The sequence below is a fragment of the Ochotona princeps genome, chromosome 3 (genome assembly GCF_030435755.1).
Source record: "Ochotona princeps isolate mOchPri1 chromosome 3, mOchPri1.hap1, whole genome shotgun sequence".
Classification (NCBI taxonomy): domain Eukaryota; kingdom Metazoa; phylum Chordata; class Mammalia; order Lagomorpha; family Ochotonidae; genus Ochotona; species Ochotona princeps.
Genome location: NC_080834.1, coordinates 103,523,485 through 103,546,783, shown reverse-complemented (window position 1 = coordinate 103,546,783; position 23,299 = coordinate 103,523,485). Strand labels below are relative to the sequence as shown.

The 23,299-nt window shown below is 36.9% G+C and overlaps 1 protein-coding gene across 3 annotated transcripts in view; it reads left to right on the top strand.

The window, feature by feature from the left end:
• The window catches only part of ATP11B (ATPase phospholipid transporting 11B (putative)), a 97,798-nt gene extending 75,960 nt beyond the window's left edge, over positions 1-21,838 (top strand). Inside the window, exons 26-31 of one of the 3 annotated variants that reach the window (XM_058662213.1) lie at positions 69-134; positions 509-612; positions 1,822-1,987; positions 5,323-5,408; positions 13,516-13,649; positions 18,131-18,330. In XM_058662213.1, coding sequence (XP_058518196.1) covers positions 69-134; positions 509-612; positions 1,822-1,987; positions 5,323-5,408; positions 13,516-13,621 — 528 coding nt within the window. In that variant the 3' untranslated portion in view covers positions 13,622-13,649; positions 18,131-18,330. Of the gene's footprint in view, positions 1-68; positions 135-508; positions 613-1,821; positions 1,988-5,322; positions 5,409-13,515; positions 13,650-18,130; positions 18,331-21,691 lie in introns of those variants that run through there. The other 2 variants (XM_058662212.1, XM_058662211.1) reach the window with 2 other exon arrangements.
• Positions 21,839-23,299: the final 1,461 nt, after the last annotated feature.

The window sequence follows — 23,299 nt, the reverse complement described above, 5'->3', positions numbered from 1 at the left end:
GAAATCTCTGTTCAGCATCTGATCTAACATCATAACACAAAATGTGATGGATTATTCTTTCTATTTAGATGTTTGGAAACTGGACATTTGGCACTTTGGTCTTCACAGTCATGGTTATTACAGTGACAGTAAAGGTTAGTAGTGAAATTACAAACTTAGACACATTTGTGTTTGTGTAATTAGTACTTACATAGTTTTATTTCTTTAGTTACAGATATTTTTCTTTTAAAGTATTTAATAATTCTCACCGATGACACTTTTAACTAATTCATTTAAATTTTGTCAAAAAATGGGCCAGCACTGTGGTGTAGTGGATGAAAAGCTTCCACTGTGGTGTTGGCATCCCATGTGGATGCTGGTTGAGTCCTGGCCGCTTCACTTCCCATCAATCTTCCTGTTAATGTGCCTGGGAAGGCAGCAGAAGATGGTCTGGTTCCTGAGTTTTATCTAAAATGTTAAAGCTTTACTGTTTTAAACTTCTAAGGATTTTTTATTATTTATCTTTTAGATGGCTTTGGAAACTCATTTTTGGACATGGATCAATCATCTTGTTACCTGGGGATCCATTATATTTTATTTTGTATTTTCTTTGTTTTATGGAGGGATTCTCTGGTGAGTAACTATACCATATTTTGATTATATTCATTCAACTATAACAAATGCTTATTGTGATGATTTTAGTATGAATAAGTTATTCAGGAGATTTTTGATAACTTATCCTAATTATGAAGTCATTATTTCATTTGAGCTTACCAACATGAAGGTGTGGGGGGAGGACTAACATTTATGGAGTGACTGCTAAATTCTAGAAGTTTGACATAAGGTATTATATGACAGCGGTCCTACCCCGTTTTTCCTATATGGAAACTGAGCTCCACGGACACAAAGAGGAAAAAAGTAGCAAACTTGGGATTTAAACCTCAATTATTTTACTTATAATGAGTATTTCTTTTTGCTAACCATATTTCCTCCAAATCTAATTATGTGTAATAAAATATGTCAAACAGAACCATTAAAATGTTGTTAGGTTAATGTCTCTCTGATAGGTAGATAATATACTTCACTTTCATTGGTAGAATCAGAATCTTAGCTAGCTGTTCTGATCTATGAAAAATGAACAGTTGCCCTGAGAGTCTGTGTTGAGTGAGGGACACCTGATGTCTCTCTGTTGGACAGTTTGTATTACATTTGTTTGTTGTGTCTTTGTTTCATTTATCAGGCAAAAAACTCCAAAAGTAGGCAAAAAGAAACCTTGAATTAACTGAACACTAACCTCCATTTTGAATTATAAAAGAATATGCTTATGAATATTTTTATTAACCTCTTAATTTCCTATTTCTTTCTTGGTGTCCCCATATTCTTTTGATATGATATACATTAAGCAAAACAAATAAAATCCAAAAAAGGTAATCTTTGTAATAATCGTCTTTATAATACCTACTGTTGATAGTTTATTTTTGTGTGTGGTGGTTATTTTTAAAATGTTTTTAAAGAAGAGGAATAAATAGAAAATATGTTGTCAGTTTCCTTCATCTCTGAATCTGAATAACTACATTTCTCTTCTCCTGTCCTAACACTAAGCCAGGGTTATCTGATGAACTGCTGGCACTTTCCCATTAAGGAAAAAACTTAATTATTTCTAAAAACAAATGAAATTGGTTTTGGGGTTTTAACACTTCTTTAATTATTCAATTAATTATAATGATATACAATTAGAACATTTTCCTAGACTGCTCTTAAAATTGTTACTTTCAACTATCCTGTGTTTGTGTGATGTCTTTGAGTTTTCACTTTCACAAAGCTCACGGTCTCTCTTTGCAGGCCATTTCTGGGCTCCCAGAATATGTACTTTGTATTTATTCAGCTCCTGTCAAGTGGCTCTGCTTGGTTTGCCATAATTCTTATGGTTGTCACATGTCTCTTTCTTGATGTCGTAAAGAAGGTGTTTGACCGACAGCTCCATCCTACGAGTACTGAAAAGGCACAGGTAACCACCTTTTGTATTCACTCTTTTCAATTAGGAGCTATAATGATGAATAACTATCACTGTAATTTTCATATGTCAGAAAATAAGAAATTACCTGTCCTGTATCAAGTATTTTGCTATTTAAACCTTGTTCAACATAACTTTTTAAGTAATGATTTTGAATTTTAGGACGACTGATAAATTATAAATCTTTAAGTTATATTGTATTAATTGGTCTCTAGGTTTTTAGACAGAACTATTGAACAAAGCCAGATAATAATAGTAAATAGGTTTTAAATAAAGTCAAAGCATTCCATCAGAGATATATTGAGATATATAGCTCTCTTTTGAAACATTAAATTTGAGTAAACTTTTTCTTGCTATCTGGGTTTTTTTTGGTGTTTTCTTTTTTTAAGATTTGTTTTATTTTTTACCTGAAAGTTACAGAGAGGGAAAGCAGAGGGAGATCTTCTACCTGCTGGTTCACTCTCCGAATGGATGCAGCAGCCAGAGATGGGCCAGTCTGAGGCGGGGAACCAGGAGCTTCTTCCAGGATGCAGGGGCCCAAGCACTTGAGCTTTCCCAGGCTCATTAGCAGGGAGCTGGATCAGAAATAGGGCACCTCAGAAAAGAACTGACAGCCATATGAGATGCCAGAGCCACAGGTGTAAGATTAGCATGCTAAACCATCATGCCAGCCCCCATGTTATTTTGTTATTAACAAAGGTATGAAACAAGTTTTTTTGACCTAAATAACCTAAATAATCTTTGTAGATTGGACTTTCATAAAGTATTCTCTCACTAAGGAATTACTCATCAGTGTTGAACTACAGCAAATATTGACACTATGCTTCAGAATATGAGACTAGCAGGATCTCATATCAAATCCAAACTCTGCCACTTAGTGATTCTGTGACTTTGCATCTCAGCTTCCTCACCGGAAGGATTAGTAGAGAAGTCTCTTTCCCATTTCTTTGTGATAAGAAAGGATATATAGTAGATGATCAAGAAATGGTAACTGCTAATTGAATATATAGTTTGTATAGTTGACTAGTACAAGGGCGAGAAATCTATCCTAATTTGTCCTTGTTACTGTATCATAGTTTTGAGTAATATATCCTGAAGATTAATTAATACTTACTCCTAACAAATATTAGATTGAGATTTTTTTCCTGTGTCTATTTCATAACAAGCAGATTTTGCTTAAATTTGGGAGATTTAGTTATAGATTCATCCTACAAGTAGAAAATGTATTTCCTAAATAGTGCATTGGTTTTAATTGTTGGTCATATTAATATTTCATCAACATTTATTTGCTTTGATAATTTAATCCTAGACATGTTCAGTCTAAACAGCATTGAGGCAGCAAAGCATTGAGCAATCAAGTGTAATTCAAATACCGTTTCAATCATTTATAAGACATGTATCTATGATCAAGTTACCTCACTCAACATCAGTCTCCTCCTCTGTAACATTATATACCTTACATGACTGTGAGAGACAGTAACACCTGACCCCACACTGCCTCTGTGAACTGTCAGTGAAGAAGTTGTCATTGTAAGTATGAGGAGGATGCTGATGTCGCTCTGTGATAACTGATCCCATGGGGGGCTGAGAAAGTTCACAAATCCTGATTCCTCTGTCTGCCTATGGTATGTAAATGCTGCTGTCAGTGGGGACAAACTTCTACTCTACAGTGTGTTGCCTAAATGTATTTCAGAAAGATAAATCATATTCTTTTTAATACACACTGTATAATACTTTTCTTACACCTTTATAGTCAGCCATTTGTCTTCCCTTTGTGGCTGCTATAAAGGTATATTTCACTAAAGTCTATCATTGATACCACTTTTAAAGCTTTTTTTTTTCTTAAGGTTTTTTTTTTTTTTTTTTTACTTGAAAGAGTTACAGAGAGAGAAGTGAGGATCTTCCATCTCCTGATTCACTCCCCAAATGGCTGCAAAGGCCTAAGCATAGCCAATCAGAAACCAGGAGCCAGGAGCTTCTTTTTAGTCTCCCACGCAGGTGCAGGGGCCAGTGCTTTGGGTCAGCCTCCACTGCTTTCCCAGGCCACCAACAGGGAGTTGGATTGGAGCGGGAATAGTTGAGAATTGAACTGGTGTTGGTATGGGATACCACGGCCACAGGAAGAGGTCTAACATGCTATTGCACTGCCTTGGCCTCAAAGTTAAACTCCTTCTTCTATTTTAAGATTTATTTTATTTTCATTGGAAAGTCAGATTTACAAGAAAGACAGAGAAAGTTCCTCCATCTGCTGGTTCACTCCCCAAGTAGCTGCAATGGCTGAAGCTGAACTGATCCAAAGCTAGGAGCCAGGAGCTTCTGCCAGGTCTCTGCAGAGTCCCAAAGCTTTGGACTATCCTCCACTGCCTTCCCAGACCACAAGCAGGGAGCTGGATGGAAAGTGGAGCAGCCGAGACATGAACCGGCACCCACATGGGACCCTGATGAATGCAAGGCTAGGGCTTTAACCACTGGGCCACAGTGCTGGGCCCCTTAAGTTTAATTCTGTATAAAAGTAAGTACTTGGATTTATTCTCATTTGTCCTTAGAAATTCTTTGCTAGAGTTTTTGCAAACTTATGGGATATATTCATTGAAATTTTTTAATGATAAAAAAGGAATTGTGTTAGTTTTTAATCTTTTCTATAACCTCTTTTTAAAAGAATTTCATAGAAAAATATTTAGTACATTAAGGTGGGCCCTTACACATGATAAACCAAAATTGATTAGAAATTGAATAGTAATAAATCATTTAATCTGTTTATAAAATCCAGTAAAATCTCCCTTTTTGGTTCACTAAATTCATTTCCAAATGACTTAGCCAGACATTCTAGGTTATCTAATCCAAGAAGGAAATATTTATACTCAGGAGCCATTTACCCTGCTGTGAAGTTTTGGGTTATTAATTTTCTTATTTTGCTTAAATAGTGTATGATCCTTTAAGTCCTATACATTATTCCTTTGCGACAGGGAGTAATGATTGTATAGCCTTATACCATCATTCCTGATTTTAAGTGATGTAGAAATAAATGTTTAACAACTCAGCTATTTTACTGTTTACCAAAAGTAGCAAGAAAAATGGTATCAAAAGAAAAGCTGTCAGTGTTTATGCTGGGCTTCATTTTTCTCTAGAATAATAATGTGGTGTTAAGAATGAAAAACAAATTATTTTGGTGACAAAACTAACAGCCATACAAATGTCAGTTATGTATATTACCTACTTGTAGGAACAGTTGTACGGTATTTGCAAAGCTTGTCCTTGTCTGTCTCATAGGTGATGAATGCAGCTCACTGACCTGTTGTGTGTCCCATCCCTTTTCTGTCCACTTATAGATGTACTCCAACACAGTTGCTTTAAGTGACGAGTTCATCGCACTGCAGCCTTTGTCGAGGGCAAGGAATCAGCTGAGCAAACTTAGGTAGAGTAGGCGTAGAAGCTCGTTAACTCTTCTGCATGCTAAAGGTCAATTAAACAGTCTCCAAAGATGGGCAGAGGCATGACAAAGAGTGGGGCAGCTTTGTTAGCACAGCTCTGTCTCTGGTTAATTTGACCTTTACTAATAATGTATGTAAAACCTAAAAAAAAAAATTTCTCCTTTGAGAAGAAATTCATATGAAAATTCAACATGATAACAAGACAGAGATGTTATCTGGGTTTATTTTTCTTTTCTAATTTGTTTTTACCTTTTCTAGCACAGTTCTAATGCTTCTGCTTGTCATGTTATTCACATTTATGAATGCTTCTGCATGTTGGGTAATTTAAGCTTTAAAAATTATTAAGTTTACACTTTTAAGATGTAGTTGCATAAAGGTGAGAGTTGTTAATTTTTTATCTTGCCTTAATCTGTGTTGTAAATACATGTGCATATTTGTGTTTGTACAGCAGAATGGCTGCCCAAGTATTTCAGATCCTTGCTACTATTTAGTGCATCTATAAATTGAACAGTATGTTTTGTATGTCTTATATATACCTGTATCTCCACAGACTTCTTGTTTTTAAACTGCACTGAGCAGTATTCCATGGAGAGGTTAACTCTACTCTTGTGACAGGAAAATTGTGTAAATGTTAGATATCTTTAAGAGATTTCAAATTTTTAATCACGTTAAAAAGACATTAGCATAAAACTATTAACAATTTTTTAAATTAAATATTGAGTATTTCCCTCCCCCTGTATTTTAAACAAACTTTTAAGCTGTCATCACACAAACTTACTGTACTCTTGAAGCTAAGGAACTTTACACTGTATTTTCATTTATATAAAAAATTAACCACAACGTTTTTTTTTTTTTTTTATTGTTAATTATTTTGCATTATGTGACAGTTTCATAGGCTCTGGGAATCCCCCCCTCCCTCGCCCTCCCCTCCCCCCGGTGGATTCCTCCACCTTGATGCAGTATTACAGTTCAAATTCAATCAAGATTCTTTCATTGCAAACATATACCAAGCATAGAGTCCAGCTACTTATTGTCCAGATTGGTTGAACAGTTTCTTGGGGAGACCTTTTCTGGTCTGAAGTTTGAGCTGGCAGAATATCATCACAGTCAATTCCGTTTTTATAATAATAGTTACTAAATCAGTCCTAATTCTGGGAAAACACAGATAAGGCACTGTTTTTTGTTTTTTCATTGTGGACAGTGTCTGATAACTTAATAAGGATTAAAATAAAGATGACTACAGGTACGTTTATAATAAACTTCCTTAGAAGGTCTCTAAAGTAAATATAAATTTGAAAACCAACAAACAAATTCATATAAATTAATTGACCCTCACCAAACATATTTCAGATGAAGAATTAAATTTATTATGTGAGCAAAATATAGCCCCTTACTCACGTATCTATAACGTTGTCAGGCCATGTGACCCATTGACTCTGTCAAAGTCCCATTGGAGTACTTTGCTGATCAAGGAGCTCTATCTTTACACTAAGAACATTGGCAATAAGGGAGCTCTTACTATCTTTTTAGTAAGAACCCTTAATCTTGATAGCAATCAGTCTGATAGAAGAAACTCAATTTTATTGAAGGAAACCTACTTGGTTTTAACTTGGCTTTGGGCACTGAGAAATTGTGGATTTGTGTGCTTTGTGGGATTGCCCTGAAGAACCTCTGTTTGCTCTTTTGTGGTAGTAAATGTGCTTCTATGTGAACATGATTTGTGCCTCAGTTTGTGGACTTAAAGCTTATGGCTTTGATTGTGAACATGTGTATGGTGAGAGTGTCATTCTGTTCTATGAGACTTACTGCTTTTCTGTCCTTCCAGATGGAAGAAGATAAGGGTTCAGTCAGCTCAGCATATGAATTTGCTGAAAGCCAGCACAGAGGGGAGGACAGTAGGCACCTGCTAGCTGAGGCATGCAGCCAGCAGGCCAGTTGTTGCGTGCACTAGGTAGTACTGCGCTGGACCTTCCTGGGGATCATCTGCTAAGTTTTTGTGCTTGGGGCATGCCATGGGAGAAGTGACCCAACATTGCCACCTTTACTTTACTAATGTTTCATTGTTTCTCATATGTAGTTTTGGTTTAATTGTTTTCTGGTTTTGTTGTGCTTATATTTTTAAAATGTCCATCCATGAGTCCATCAGTCTTTCTTTGGAGCTACAATAATAAATCACACTTTACTTCACAGTCTAATGCAGAAGAACCCTTCGAACCTTTTATCTTACATTCAAGGAATCATTCCTTTTCACTTCTCCCTTTGAAAATATATCATGCTATTTCTATTATTTCTGGCCTCTTTTTTCTCCTTTGAAATGTAGTAATGAATGATCATTTTATATAGCTTAATGTAGTCTCACGAAATTACTTACCCATCTCGAGCTGAATGATCAAATTGATAAGTACAGGGAGTTAGTATGGAGTGACTTCTTGTGTTGTTGATCAATGAAACTCTCAGTTCTGATTTCCACACATTTTCGTAGTTATGTCTTTGTAGTGAAAAACTGAATTGATGAGGACTTGATTTACTCCTACTTTAAGAAATAAATTCTAACAAGACTTAGTTGGTGTCTATAGAATTTTTTGATTGGTATTAGGAAGATTAAAAATTCCCACCACTAATAATTATATTTTTTACTTAGAGTAGTTCTTACTATGCTTATTGCAATTACTGGCTAAGAAGATATTATCCTCTCATTTGAGATAAGTAAATGACAAAAGTGTAGAACAAAGCCAAGTTAGGTTTGGAACTCATTCAACTGTTCTGTCAACAATGGAACACATATGATTTGAAGAATCTGAATTATTCTTTTAAATGTCTTTTTTAAAATTAGATTCTTTTAGTGAATTTCCCTAAAGAAAAATTCACCAAATGTTTATTGTAGATGAAGAAGAAAGTCTGAAGAATTGTGAATGTGTATTTTGCTCTGGTATATTTGACATGATGATAGTTAAAATAAGTTTAGCTTGTGTTCTGGTATACGAATTTTTTTTTTAATGTAGCCTGATTTGAGCAGCAAGGAAAGCTCATGTGAATAGCTTATTAAGAGTAAGATCTAGTGCAGATTTAGTGTCTAGAAAGCAGATAATCCACTTGAGACCAACTATACTGAAACTATGAAACTACACCCTGGGTGATGAAAATTCCCCAAAGGTTTTGAATTCAAGTGTTTATCTCATAAGACATGAATCTGGTACCTCTTTGCTTTAATATGTCTATTAAAATGTACAATGCTGGTGAGAATTTCTGGGGGTTTTGTTGGATTGTTTTTTTTGTTTTTTGGAATATAACAGGTACCTTATTGTGGTTGCTTTTGGAAAAAATAAGTGGATTTTCTCCTTTATGCCTTGTGGCATTATTAATTTACCCTCTCCATTAGATTTGGAATTGTTTTTCAAAGGTATTGGCCGACTTCTTTAGATCAACTACAAAGGCCTGATCATGTTGTTGTTTCTGTAACTAGTTGAATAAGAACATCATTAAAATAAAAGGGCTGATCTTACAGCATTCTGAAACAAAGAGTAAACCAAACTATCAAAATAAGTTTCCCTCATAAATGTAATTTGTACCCTCTGGAATCTCTGAAAGACAGTATTGAAGTGGCCATGTCTGTGATCATATTCCATACTTTCAACTGCCGGTATTCCAGAGTTGTTTGTTCTACTTAGAAGGGCAGAGGAAAGGGAGTTGAGAAGAGTGAAGGTGAGCTTAAGGCATGCTCTGGGGAAAGAGGCTGGCGTCGGAGAAGCAGCTGCCCACGGCTGCCCATCACAGCTCTCCTCGCTGCAGTTGTTTTAGATGTTTATGACTCTTACCCAGATCTTAGCCAAATTTGGAAATCAGCAGTATTTGATGACTTTTTATTTTCATTGAAAAGGACATCACTCCCATAAACACATTTTTTTCTTTCTTTTTCAGAGTTACAGTTGAAACGTCTTTCCAAATACCACCCTTAAGGCTATGCAAGATGTTCACATTGATTACACAGTGTAGAAAAAAAAAATCTAAATACAAAGGACCTAATTTGGTTAACAGTTTAGCAGTATTTAAACTCTTTTTAAAGAGATATCTGACTTATTTGGATAAGGTGTCGTAGAAATAACTAAAAACCAGAAATGTATGACAGCTTTCTAACATTTATAACATTGAAGGAAGGTTGTAAGATTTAAGGCAGGTATTTTATCTAAGAGAAACTTCTGGTGCTTACTATCATTGATGTGAAAAGAGTGGAGAGCCCGAATTTATTTCAAAAAGAAGTTCTAGAGAGATCAACATTTCTTGGCCATACATAGTCATGTTGAATATGCATGGTTGTTTTGCTTGGCACCCATTCTTGCTCTAAATTATGTGGCCATTCCTATGAAGCAAGTATGGTAGAGAATGATATATATCAATCAAAATTCTGATCATTTAAGTTACCTCTTTGTGTCACTTGCATTTTTTTTCTTTTCTCTGCTTCTTTTCCCCCAAAGTGTAATAGTTCCTTGTCTTTGGATGGCCTATCCCATGTCCACCCCCAGTTTTTACTGGCAACTATGGCTACACGTACTCTGCCAGACTCCCAGTTCCTCTCTACTGGGGTCAGAGATGTGTCCATGGGAAAGTAATGGAATTTGAAAGGTAGATTAGCATTTTCTATGGATAGCTTTACACAGTTAACCTGTATTTAGCATTTTCTAAGCAGCTAGGGTTTCTTTTTTTAAGAATAAAGAAACAGTATTTTGTTCAATGCCAAAAGTGATCTGAAGAAGTAATTTATTCATAATATTTCTGAAACTTCAAATTGTGTATTCTCTCCGTTGGGTTGTCCATGTTTTAATTTCTAATACCTGCCCTTAGGTTTTGCAGTGAAGAGTAGTGCATGCAAAGCAAAATAGATTCCTAAGGTTGGGTCCACACCTGAGCTGCACTCTGAGTGTGTGTGAGCACTCAGGCTGGTGACTGTCCTGCGTCACCTTGCACAGATCTCTTTAGACCTGATCCAGCACCACCTCTGAGCAAAGCACACGTTAATGGAAGATCTGCCGGACCCAATTCTTGCTCTGGAATTTCTGGTCTCAGTATTTCTATGAAGTACATAACCAATTTATTGTTCGCTTGTTTTCAATTCCTAGTCCATTGTGAACCAGTCATTTTGTAAATAAAGTATTAGGAAAATTAATTTTAGAAGATATAAAATAAGTTCAGATTTTTTCATTTTTTGCTTCAACAATGCAGAGTAGTCCATCAAATTGCTGTAAAACTTTGAAAACTCTCACTCTCACCAGAAACACTTCTCTCTTCACAGGCCCATGATAGCGGATTAATGGGCCAACATCCATCTGGGGGTCATAGTTTGAGTCGCTCTGGTTATTCTGCAGGAGGCCAGTACTAATAGTACTACTCCTTTAAACCTACGCTGAGATTCTGCTGAGGACATACCATCCACACTTTTGTCCACACATAATGACTTGTTCTCTTCCATCAGTTTGGAATGTCCTTTCTGTCACTCTTCCAGCTACTGGAATCCTACCCATCCTTCAAGATGTATTCCAATTGCCATCCTTTTTCATTCCGGTTTTCTTGCGCTCTTACCAATAACAACAGCTGAGCGTGAGTTTTTCCTCCTCTTTTCTGAGTCATTTGCCTCATGCCACAGTTAAAAGAATATTTAATGCATGATAATGTGATTTGGGGTCTGGAATCAAAGAAACCAAGCCGTGGTCCCCAGCTTGAACATTCTGGTATCTCTTTGTCTCATCTGTAGAATGGGGGTGACCTTGGTGCCTCCTATCGAAGGTTGTTACAAGCTGTGAGACTTACCCATGTGAAGTTTCTTCTACGGTTCATGGGCACAGAGCGTAGCAAATTCCTCTGTTCTCTCCCACCATTTTCTTTACCTTTAACTCTCCAAATTGAGGGGGAAATTGCTGTCTCCTGTGGGAATTGGCACAGTACTTTGCTCAAATACAAGCCGAATGTAAGTAATTGTGCCATTTAAATGATAGACAAGCATGGAATAGAGTTGAAATAGGAAGTGATTAGTCATAGTTGCCAAGAGGACAGAAGTTGCAAGGGGATGATGAGGTTTAAAATGAACTTTGGCATAGTAGTCAGAGTTCTGACCGTAACATCATGGTAGCAGCCCTGACACGTGCCCGTGTGGACCCTACACAGGAGCATGAGAAGTAGAGCAGGAAAACAACCTGGAGCCAGGTTAGAAAGGGCATTCAGGGTCCCCTGAAATGTACTTTCTCCATTGAGCATGTGGAAGCCCCAGAATTCTGAGGTGAACTTAAGTGAAACTAAATCCCAGAGACCCAAAGAAGAAATTGGGGACCAGATAAAATCTTGTTACTTAAACCAGTATTTCCAAGATCAATCCTCTGAGTGTGTTTTTAAAGTTGTTTTATTCGAGAGAGATCTTTCAGTCACTGATTGACTCCCCAAATGACCCCTAGGCCAAGACACAGCCAGGGGCCAGCAACTCCCTCATGGGTAGCAGGAACCAGGTGCCTGGGCCAGCTTCTGCTGCCTCTCAGGTGCATCAGCAGGAAGCTGGATGGGAAGCGCAGAGCAGCCAGGACTGGAATCAGGCACTCTAGTATAAGATACAGGTGTCTGTAGTAGCAGTTGTACCATAGCACCTGCCCCACTCTGAGCATGTGTTGCTTAATGTTTTCCTGGTGAGAAAGTAGAATTTACTACAAAAGCAAGTTGGAAAAGTATGATGTCTCGTTTCCCTCTAAAGATTGACCCTGAATCCTAACTTGCTTAGAAAATTCTTTAGTTTAAGAGCCCCTGTAGAGCTTCTGTTGAATCAGTGTTTCCAAACTTAACTGCCAACAGAACCGCTTGTTGGGAAATGCCTACAAACAATGCACAGTTGCAGCAGCAGTACCCTAACGGATCCTAAACCCAGGACTGCAGTGGAAGAACAAGCGTGTCAGTGCATTCAGAGAGCTCAGAGCTTGCACTGCTCCATGTCAGGCCGAATGATTGTGCACCCGACTCTTGCAGAGCCTCCCCAGTAGCTTCCGTCCAGGGTGCCAGGTTGTTCATGCTCCACGTCTGTCTTCATGTCCACCGTGAGCATTTCTGCCATTGTGTGTCCCCAACACATCATGATTCCCAACCTCTAGGAAATTTGTTGTTATTCTCCTTCCTTGGAATCTTCAAAAGATTTGCTATGCATGATGTTATCTGTTAAAGAAAACTGCAATAAAATAAGCTTTTTAAAACAGTGACAACCCGTGATAAATTAGGAGCACTATTGATTAACAAAACCTGGGTTGGGATTCATTGAGTAACATAGTCATACCGTATTCCCCTCATGTTAAAATCATTAAAACTGTTTAACAGTATGGAATTAAGTTATCTCACTGCACTGTCTATGCCTGAATCAATATAAATCTTCTATACTTGAAAATTGAATTTTAAATCTTAATTGTATCAGTTGCTCATTTAATATGTTTTAACAACCTGCCATCAGCTGATGTTACATAGAATGAGCATAATTGGCATTTAATTGCTTTATAGTAACTTAAGGTAAATCATACCTTTTCCACAGATAACTATGAAGCCAGTATAATGTAGAGTGCTTAGAATTTGGCACACACTAACCTGGGTGAGGTGCTTGACGCTGTTGTTACTATTGTTGAAGATTGTAGTTAGGGCCTGCCTGATTTATCCTTCCCAGTCTTAAGAGAGTTGACACTCCACTTTTCTCGATTGCTAGACGCTGTCACTGAGATTTTTGGAGTGTCTCAGGAAGAATTAGAATTCATTGTGTTCCTCAATGCTTAATATAGATACTCTTTTAACCACAATAAATTATTAAAGAGATGAAGTCCCATGCCTTTGTAGGTTTAAATAATATGCAGCTGCTTACTTTATTTATTCTAGTAGACCTTTAATTTAGAGCATAAAGCTTTTAAATATTTTTGTATGAATATACTCAAAGCTTTTTATAGATTTCCATGTTATAGAAAAGCATGAATATTTATATGCATTACTTTGGGCTTCAAAGTGCTTGTTATAATTTTTTTTGTTTTGCTTTTTGGAAGTTCAGATATATAAATAACTAATATTTTTCTGCTTCAACTCCTCCAGCTTACTGAAACAAATTCAAGTATCAAGTGCGTGGACTCCCTGTGCTGTTTCCCAGAAGGAGAGGCAACGTGCACATCTGTTAGAAGAATGCTGGAACGAGTTATAGGAAGGTGTAGTCCCGCCCACCTCAGCAGGTGTGAAATTTCTCTAAGTAGCCTATGCTGCAGATGAGTAGCCCCTAAGCCGGAGCAGGCTGACCATGCAGCTGCAGATCCCTAATAAATCCAGCGGGTGTCACCAAATGCAGCAGGACGGCCACCGTGCAGTAGCAGGCTTGAATGGTAGATTGCACTTGCATTTGGTGGCTTTGGGGCCGGGGGTTCTATCCTTCACAAAGGGAAAAAACACCTTTCTTTGAAGAGACTTCATCTAGTGAGCAAAAAAAGTGTTTTATATTTTAATTTTTTCTCCAAACGTGGTGGCTAGGAATGTGTATACTCTAGTTGTTCATGGTTTGTACAAGTTTCTTTTTAAAACTCCACCTATATACTGTTTCATTACCTGCACTTCTGAAATTTTGCATTCTGTCTCTACAAAAACCATCACAAATCAAAAGGCTTTGCTTTTCTTCATATATGTTTTCTAGTCAGTCATTGGAAGCTTTGAGATATGGATGAACATAAAAGGCTGCATTTCTGCTCCCTACTCCTTTTGTCTGTAAAATGTTATAAAATGGGTTGTGATTTTTCAGTTCCATTTGGTTGGTTACTATCTAATTAAAAAGTACGGAGGTTAAAACAGATTTTTTAAATTATAAATTAGAAGAATCTCAGCATTTTTGTCCCCTCCCACTGTCTCCTGAATTTGTTACCTTCATGCTTCCTTTTTGTATCATAGCCAAAATCCAGATTTTGTTCATTGACATTTAAAATTCACTTGAAAGTGAAATGAATCCATTTCTTCATGCTTTCCCCCAAGAGGTATGGAGTAGAAATGGCTTGTTCTGTGCTTGGTGTTTCCAGGTGAATGATATCACACTCACCCGGTCAGCAAGAGCGTTTAGTGGGCAGGAAGCCTTTCAGGTGCACGACTACAGATGTCCATTGCCATTGTCCTCCACGTGCCACATGAGCATTATCACTTGCTAAATGTGCCACAGCTTAGAGCACACAGGGACATACCCTAGGAGCAGGGAATGGAAGGATGAAAATGCCCAGTTTTAGCTACTGATAAAATAATTTTAATATTTGGCTAGCTTTATGTTTTAAAAAATGATGTAGTTTTGTACAATTTTAAGAATTTTTTTACCTCTTATGCTTATATATAATCTACTAGATAGCAAATCCTGCAAATTCCTGAGTGAGTGTTTGTGGGGATATGGATGTGTGTAAGTGACTTTTGCAAAGATTCCGTTGTCAGTTTCATTTGGCCTTGACACCTTGAACTTAAATGAGGACCGTGGTCTGTATGTGAAGGGAGACTGTGAACTATACCTCTTGGGGAGTTGTAATAAAACAGTCTTCTTACCTCAAAAAAAAAAAAAAAGATGAGTATGATATCATTCATGTATCATGAATTTAAGATACTATTGAACTTGTACTCACTTTACTTTTAGCTATTTTTCTTCCTGGGTGGTTCTTTGTTTGTTTGTTCCACCATGCCTTTATAGTATAATTGAATTTATAAATGCCATATTTGTGTTTATATGACTGTCCAATTCCTATTTATTCTGAGTTGACTACAAATAATCTGTGATCCAAAATGTTTCCATAATACTGTGATGTCATTTTGTGATAGTATTGTTTCACATAAAAGGATTCCATTAACTAAAAAATATGACTTACACAGTTGAAAGATAGAAAATAGCTCTGTCATGTGCCTAGGCTGGTGAATTTCCCAAAGTTTGTTCTAGAAGGATCTAATTTTTGTTGTTTTACTAGAGACAGCTTTACTGCATAGAACCACGGTGGGAATTAGATGAAGATTACACAATGGAGTAACCATAGTGTTTTTAAAATTTTAGCACAAATTCCCCATTTATGACAAAGTACATCTCTGCAAATGATTTTTTTTTTAGCTAGAATTACTATTAAATGACCTAAACTGTATTTTCTGCTTTAAACATATACCTGTTTTGCTCTCAGCTGTGTAGATACTGTGTGTTAGTTTTTATTACGTGGCTGTGTTGATGCTGTGTTGCCCCTTTGGCACCTGCTCCAGGGGTTATCATACTTACCTTAATACTTTCATTTGAAGCCAGCTGTTATCATCTGTACTTCTTTTCAGTTAAAATTGTGCTGTATTCTCTTCTGAGATTTTGGTGATTTTTTTGTTTCATTTTCCTAATGAAATATCTAATTTGGTAGTTAACATCGCATTGGACAGACTGTAAAAGCCCTTCCAATTTTATCTAGCATCTCAGGTGACATTATTAGATGTTACTGTTATTTTCTCCCTCTTTTCCTCAGATGAATAACCTAAAAAATATTTTTAGATTTCCTAATTTTTTTCTAGAGGATGAAATCATTAACACACAAAGCTATTCGGTGCTTTTCAAAGGGCTATGTGAAAATCTATTGATCCTGTCAACAACAATACAATAAAAAGAAAAAAAATTTTAAAAAAAAAGAAAATCTATTGATCCATTAATATAATATTTGAACTTTAAAGGTCATTTTTAGGCACAAACGTTTGGCCCAGGATTAAGCCACCAATCAGGTTACCCGTGTCCTGCGTGAGGATGCTTCGGTTCATTTCTTGGCTCCAGCTCCTAACTCCAATTTCCTACTAATGCAGACCCCAAGGGGGCAGCAGTGAGAGCTCAAGTAACTGAGCTGCAAGCCACACTGGAGAGCTGGACTGTGGGCCGGGCTCCTAGTTTCTTTGCTGGCGTCTGGGAAATGAGCTAGCAGATGGGCCCTCTCTCCTGGGTTCTCTAACTGCACCTCTCAAGTAAATAAAGTCAGCCTTAGGGCACTGGGCATCGCTGGAGAAATACAGCTAATGCTTTCATGGGGCAGAGTTGTCTCCTGATTGAATGGTCACCATCCACCCTGGCACAGAAATCTACTTAGATGTTATCGATCATTGTCGAGGAAGAATGCCATTTGCGAGCTCAGTTTCAGACAGAGCTCTGGATGTGCCATGGCATATCCTAAAAAGCTGTACTTCTGTGTGTATTTTGCCAACAATAACTTTCTCTTAATTAAAACTCTTTTCATGGAAAGGAATTAATATACAGTTGAGGTGTTTAGTGTCCTGTCTAAATGATATTTAGCCTATGAATGCACACATATGCTTCAAAAAGAGAAAACATGGAAAACAAATTCTGTGAAAGCAATTGTTGGAAAGAGGAAAAACTAATATAAATCAACGATTCAAAATTGGATGTCTGACTCCAGATAATTCCAGCATTGTAATTATAGTTGCAAGTTACAGTTTTTCCTCTACAAAAATATAACTGTTTAAGAAATTTTTTTAAAAAGGAATCTTATATTCTCATACCATTCACTTACTCTGTAAATCCTAGGTGCCTGATATGTGCCAGTCATGGTTCTAGGTGCTAGAGAAACGCAGTGGGAAAGCTGTTTCTTGCCCCGAGGGGTGTAACTGTCAGCTTTTCTGGAAACTAGTAAAGTTGGAGAACTGGTCCAGTTGCTGCTTGTCTTTCTGTCTGCCAAATCTGTAAAATGTCGAGATTTTGAATGTGAGTGTGGCTGAGCTCTCCTGATAATTGATTTAAGCATGAACTATACAGAAACTTAGTCTAGGAAATGAGGTATTTGGTAAAGATGAATTAAATGTTGATTTCTTCTGCCAACATCTGTGTAGAGAGAAAGTGGCAACTCTGGCATAAATTTAATTTCACAATAAAAGCCACCTTGCACTTGGTAATCCTAATATTGCCCTTGAACGAGGTCAGTCTATTTGAAGCACGGTAGGTTACTTTGGGTCTTCAGTTACATTAGTGTAAGTTAACTCAAGCTAACTTAGGTTTCCAGCTGCAAATAAACCATTATATAACAAGTTTGTTTAAGGATCTTGTCATTCAGGCAGCAGTTAGCTTTTCCAGACCAGTAGAAGATCATCTGGTCAGAATCAAGTGAAAACGCTTGTGTCTTTGATGCCTTTTGAATAAATCATTACCATTCTCAAACTGATCATGCTAAAATATTTAGGATACTATTTTTAGCAGAAAAGAAATGACCAGCAATATGAACATAGTACTAATTGTTTCCATAGCTTTTGGTAAGTGGGATTTTTGTTTGTTTTTGCAACATTAAATATAGCCTAACTGCTTTTCAGTAAAACTGAATATGCATAGCTCTCAATAAAATACTTATTTCTTAATAATTGTTAAGGTTTTGAAAAGCAGTTCATGCTTTACTACCTGTAGAAATTGTTTTAACAGTAAAGAATGTCTGCATTTTGGCTGATATTTTCATATACTCAATAGAGCATTATTTTTGCCAAGTTTTTGTATATTATAGATAGAGTGAGCATTCAGTGTAGCATGAAAAACTTTTCTTTATCATTAAAAAAAAGAAACAAACCCATCGGTGATTATTCTAAAACTCATCATTACATTTTGGTCCTGTTGAGAGTCTTTTTTTTTTTTTTCTCAATGAAAGCATGGGTCCTAGTGAGCCAAACTTTTCTCTTATTGTTGCTTTAGATCATGGAGTGCCTCGGATCCTTTCTATACCAACGACAGGAGCATCTTGACTCTCTCCACTATGGACTCGTCTACCTGTTAAAGGGCAGTAGCACTGTGTGGGAGCCATTTCACCTGCTAGGCTAAAATTCCGCATTGGCCATCCTGTGAATGGCCACACTTGCTCTGAAATCTCTTGCTGAAACTTCGAGTAGTTCATCCCCACACAGAGTTAAAATGGCAAACAAACAGAAAACATTAACGTGAATCCCTCGTATCCCACCTTGACCTTCAACGTATCAGTGTGTGAATAAAGAGACAGTCCCTGTCTCTTTGTCTGGATTTGTCCCTTACGCTTAAGAGACTCCTAATGGCATTTCAGCCTGTTGCTGAGACCACTTTATTTTAATTTCAAGAAAGGAAAAAAAAAAAAAAGATAACTTACACGTATTTTTTAGTGTTAGCTTGGTTATTGACTATTTAAATCTGCTTCTGTAAATTATGCTGAAAGTTTGTCTCAAGAACTCTATTTTTTTATTAGAGTTATATTTGAAGCTTTTCATGAGAAAAGTGAACATGAATGGTAAGGGATTTTGGTCCCTCCCTGGCCTGCATTGTTCATTCGGTAGCCTTTGTAAGTTCACAGGTGAAAATAGAAGAATGCATTTCAACCTTTATTTACTACAGTCTGGGCAGTCAATTTATACTGATAACAAATTTTTCCCCAAGTACTGTAACACAGCCAGGAAAGCTAACACCATATAAATGCAAGGGATATAGACTCTCTTATATAGAAACCAGGAATCAGGTCCAGTCACCAGATTTCAAATTGATGTTTACTATTTTTGTGATAGAATATGAAGACCCCCATAGTGGGTAAATTGGAAACCCTTAGCATATTATTAATTTAATGTGTTATCATTGAATCTTTTGCTTTATTTTCTTTATCTGAAGTTTGTGTTCCTTTCATGATAATGTAAAGTTCAACCCTATCAATAAAAATAGTTTGGACAGTATTTGAATATCGCAAATATTTTTGATTATACAAATTAAAATATGGACAATCAAATCAATAGAAAGAGGAAAAAGTCTCTTGTAGCCAATCTAGAATTGCTCTTGCCTTTTTGTAAGCTGAATTTTAGAATAAAGGATTTCAGATAATTTCCTATTTGGGGTTAGAGTATATGTTTTGTAAGTTACAGCAAAAAATCATTAGAATTCTGCATAGTATCCCATTATAAGTTACATTGTCAGAAATTTTTGTCAGATAATGAAAGCAATAAGTTAAAATGCTGAGAATGAGTAACCAGGTACATATTGCTGTATTTAATTACACTTCAAAATTCAAATTTTTCCCCAAAGTTACAAATATTGTCATTTATTTTGTTAAGAAGAAATATTTTAGGATTTAGAAATGATTATTTAAGAATACTACCCATATCTGAGCATATAATGATTATATAAACGTCTATTTGAAATTGTTGAAAAATAAAACTGTAATCGTTGCTTTTGGAAGACTCCCCGTTTGTCTCCCTGCCCGCCCTCTGCACAGACGGGGGCTTGTACCGATAGACTGACAGGAAGAGGAGGGCAGGACGGTACAGAAACTGCTGGTAAACTGCCTTCTGATAGATATCCTATTTGCCTGTCTCAGTAATGCGAGGATATTAAGGTATTACTTTGTGGCTAAATAGTAATTTTCATAACTAATCCTTTAACTTTGCTGCTCCAGCTCTCTAGCTGGGCAAAGTGAGTTACTCTGGAGACACGTCCAGGGAGTACTCTATCTAAACAAGAAAAGGGGGTAGTCACCAGTTCATATTCCAAAGAGGAAACCTTCAACAGAGTAGTTTCATGAAAGGGAACCTGGAATTTTCTTTCTCTTAGTCTTATAAAACATACATATTACAAAGTGATATTTGGCGGCCTGTATTATGTCTACCTTACACTGCTATTTGCCACCAGATAAACTGACCTCCCACCCAGAGAAGGGTTACAAATCATCAAGTAGCCTATGGCCAGTAGTGGCAAGGCGGAAGTAGGGCACCTGTGTGGTGCTTGAGGCATGATTAATGTCATTTTTTTTTAATTCACATTTGAAATTAGTTAGGAAACTATTTTAAAAAACATGGTAAATGGTGTCCTGATGTGCTTACCTTTGTTCAAAGCTTACACCAGGTTTAAAGAATATCTTTTAATTTTAAGGATCTTCTGTGTAAAAAAGTAATAATACAATCCACAAGTTTTCAGTTTTCTAGGGTTAATATTTGTGTTGTAAAACTATTATCAGTAATCTCAGAAAAGTTTCCTCTCTGCAATATTTCTTTCAAATTCTTTCGAAAGTATTATGTTGATAGTTAACTTACTCTTATCTCCCAGAACCAGGATAGCACTGTTAAGTGTGTTAACTGCAAGTTAGTTAATGCTCTCAAATCTGTTGCCTCTCTTGCTTGCCCTTGCTTCGGCTGTAGGCCTGAAGATAGTGGCATGGCCTGGTCAGGTTTCCAAATTGCCGAGGAGCCACCTGCAGTGACTCAGCTTTGGCAGGTGTGGCTCACCCTGGATGGAGCAACCACAGCTACCAGGGCTTGTGCCGTGTTGAGAGGAGACAGCGGGGCCTGGATATCTAACTAACCACCTGGCTCCTTGGGTCTGAAGCTCCGAGATGCCCAAAGGCTCCCAGGCCTGACCTGGTGCCCACGCTGTCCTGAGCGTGAAATGAAGTGTGGGGCAGATCATCCTGTTAGGAACTGCTTGCACTTAACCCTATTATTAGTATCAAAACTGGCTTCTTTTCTGCTACAGAGGATTATGAAATTGAACTTGTCTGATAAGTGTGAAATTGCTGATACAGAGTCAAGGCCACTAAGAAAAATTTCCAGTAAGAGCCAAACATTTTTAAAATGTGGTACTCAGAATCTCCTGGAAGCTGAGGGGGTAAGGGGAGGAGCAAAATCTTTCATGTTTGTGTTTTTTCTATAAAGATCAATTTAGAGCATCATACAAGCAGGTATTGATAAAATTAACACACCAAAGAATTCCATGGAAAGCGTGTTTTGTTCATTCTGGGCCCCCATAAAGACATTTTTATTTCTATCTTAAAGTGAGTTGTCTATTTTCATAAAATTAAAAACACTGTTAAAGTGCTGTTTTATGTAAAATAACTTGAACGGTATTCCTACAAAAAATAGGTTATAACAAATGATACATTTGTGATAATGATAATTATTAGATTTTTTATGAGGAACAAATAACTGGAATACCGTGGCAATATTTGGTTTGAAATGTTAGACCTGAGACACTGTGGCCGTCTGATGTAATGCTCCAGAACTTGTCAGCACTGTCAGTAAATGCAGTATACTTATTGTACAGCTCGGTAATTTTATAAGGTTTATGAAATTATATTTATCAAATAAAACTTTTCCTATAAAATAAAAAGTGTTTCTCCATTATTGAAGCATTTTTAAGTCTCTCACAACCAGAACTGCAAAACTTGTTTCAAGTTCAGTTTCACCATACTTCTCTTCCGTTATTATACAGGAATATCATCTCTACCTTTCACCAGCTAAGTTTATTTTTCAGTATATGCGGCCCTGAATCATGCAGGTTTTATGCATTGTCAGCACAACATTGCAGGAGGCTGTGCCAAAAACGCTGCAGCTGAAACAGCAACACAGAACACTTCACCCAGGAACTGTACCGTACGTGAAAGTAGCCAAAGCACATGTGAACCTGCAAATGCTCTGGTCTAAATAAAATAGGTACAAGTTAAATACATATCCATGTGCAGATGTACCTAAGCTGTTCCAATTTGCTAATGTCTCAATACGTGTACAGTACACATAATTGCTTAATCAGTGTTATTAACTTTGCAAAAGATGACAATGTATGACTTGTGTGTTTTGAAATGTAATAGAATATTGACAAATCAGTTTATCCAGGTGTGGTTTTATATTTCAAAAGGACTATTTTTGACATGACTTTTTTAACATTGGGTGTACAACAAAGAAGGCATGATGAAATGTATTCTTAATAAATAAAAGATTTTTAGGACAAAGAAGAATATGAGGAAACATTTCATCAGAAAACTTAGTGAATTCGAAAATAATTCAGTGTTTATACTGAAGAGCTAACTGATAAAGGACAAGATGTTTGCAAAGGGAGATAAATCGGCACATCTGGGTAGCTCTTAGAAATAGCAGAGGCCCTCTGATAAGTCACGGTCTTAATATTAATTTTCAGAGCCCCTCGATCATTCCAGAGAGTTTAGGATAATTTTTTGCCTGCTTCTGAATCTCATATAAATGGAATCACACAGTGTGTTCACTTTCACGTTTGTTGCCCTACTTGTCCATGAAATTCATCTGGGTTATTTCATGTGTCTATAGTTTGTTTCTTTGTGTCACTCAGGAATATTCTGTTGCATGAGCATATTTACCAAACTTGTTATGAATGTTTGTGTTATTTATAGTTTAGGGCTTTTGTAAATAATCTTACTATACAAATTCTTTGTGGATCTGTCTTTATTACCATTGTGAAACAGCTAATAGCAAAATGTTGGCAGAAGTAACTGCCAGAAAATTTTCGAAAATCACTACAAATGTGCAGTTATAGGAGTTCTGGTTCTATATCCTTGTCAACATCTGATGTCATTTTAGTCTTAGCTAACCTAATGTGTTATGTATCACTGTAATTTTAGTTTCCATGAAGGTTAATGACTTTTTTTTTAAGATTTATTTATTTTCATTGGAAAGTCAGATACACAGAGAGGAGAGACAGTGAGAAAGATCCTCCATCCGATGATTGACTCCCCATGTGAGCCGCAACGGCCGATGTTATAGCGATCCGAAGCCAGGATCCAGGAACCTCTTCCAGGTCTCCACGCAGGTGCAGGGTCCCAAAACTTTAGGCCGCCCTCAACTGCCTTCCCAGGCCACAAGCAGGGAGCTGGATGGGAAGTGGAGCTGCTAGGACCAGAACCAGCGCCCACGTGGGATCCCAGCACATTCAAGGTGAGGACTTTAGCCACTAGGCCACGCCGCCGGGCCCAAGGCTAATGACTTGCTTTTCATATACTTAAGACATTTTTTTCTGCAATGTCCAAATCTCTGGCCGTGTTTTCTTATTACTGAACAGCAGGAATCCCTTATATGACAAAGAAATAACTGCTTTACTAGACGCATATATTTC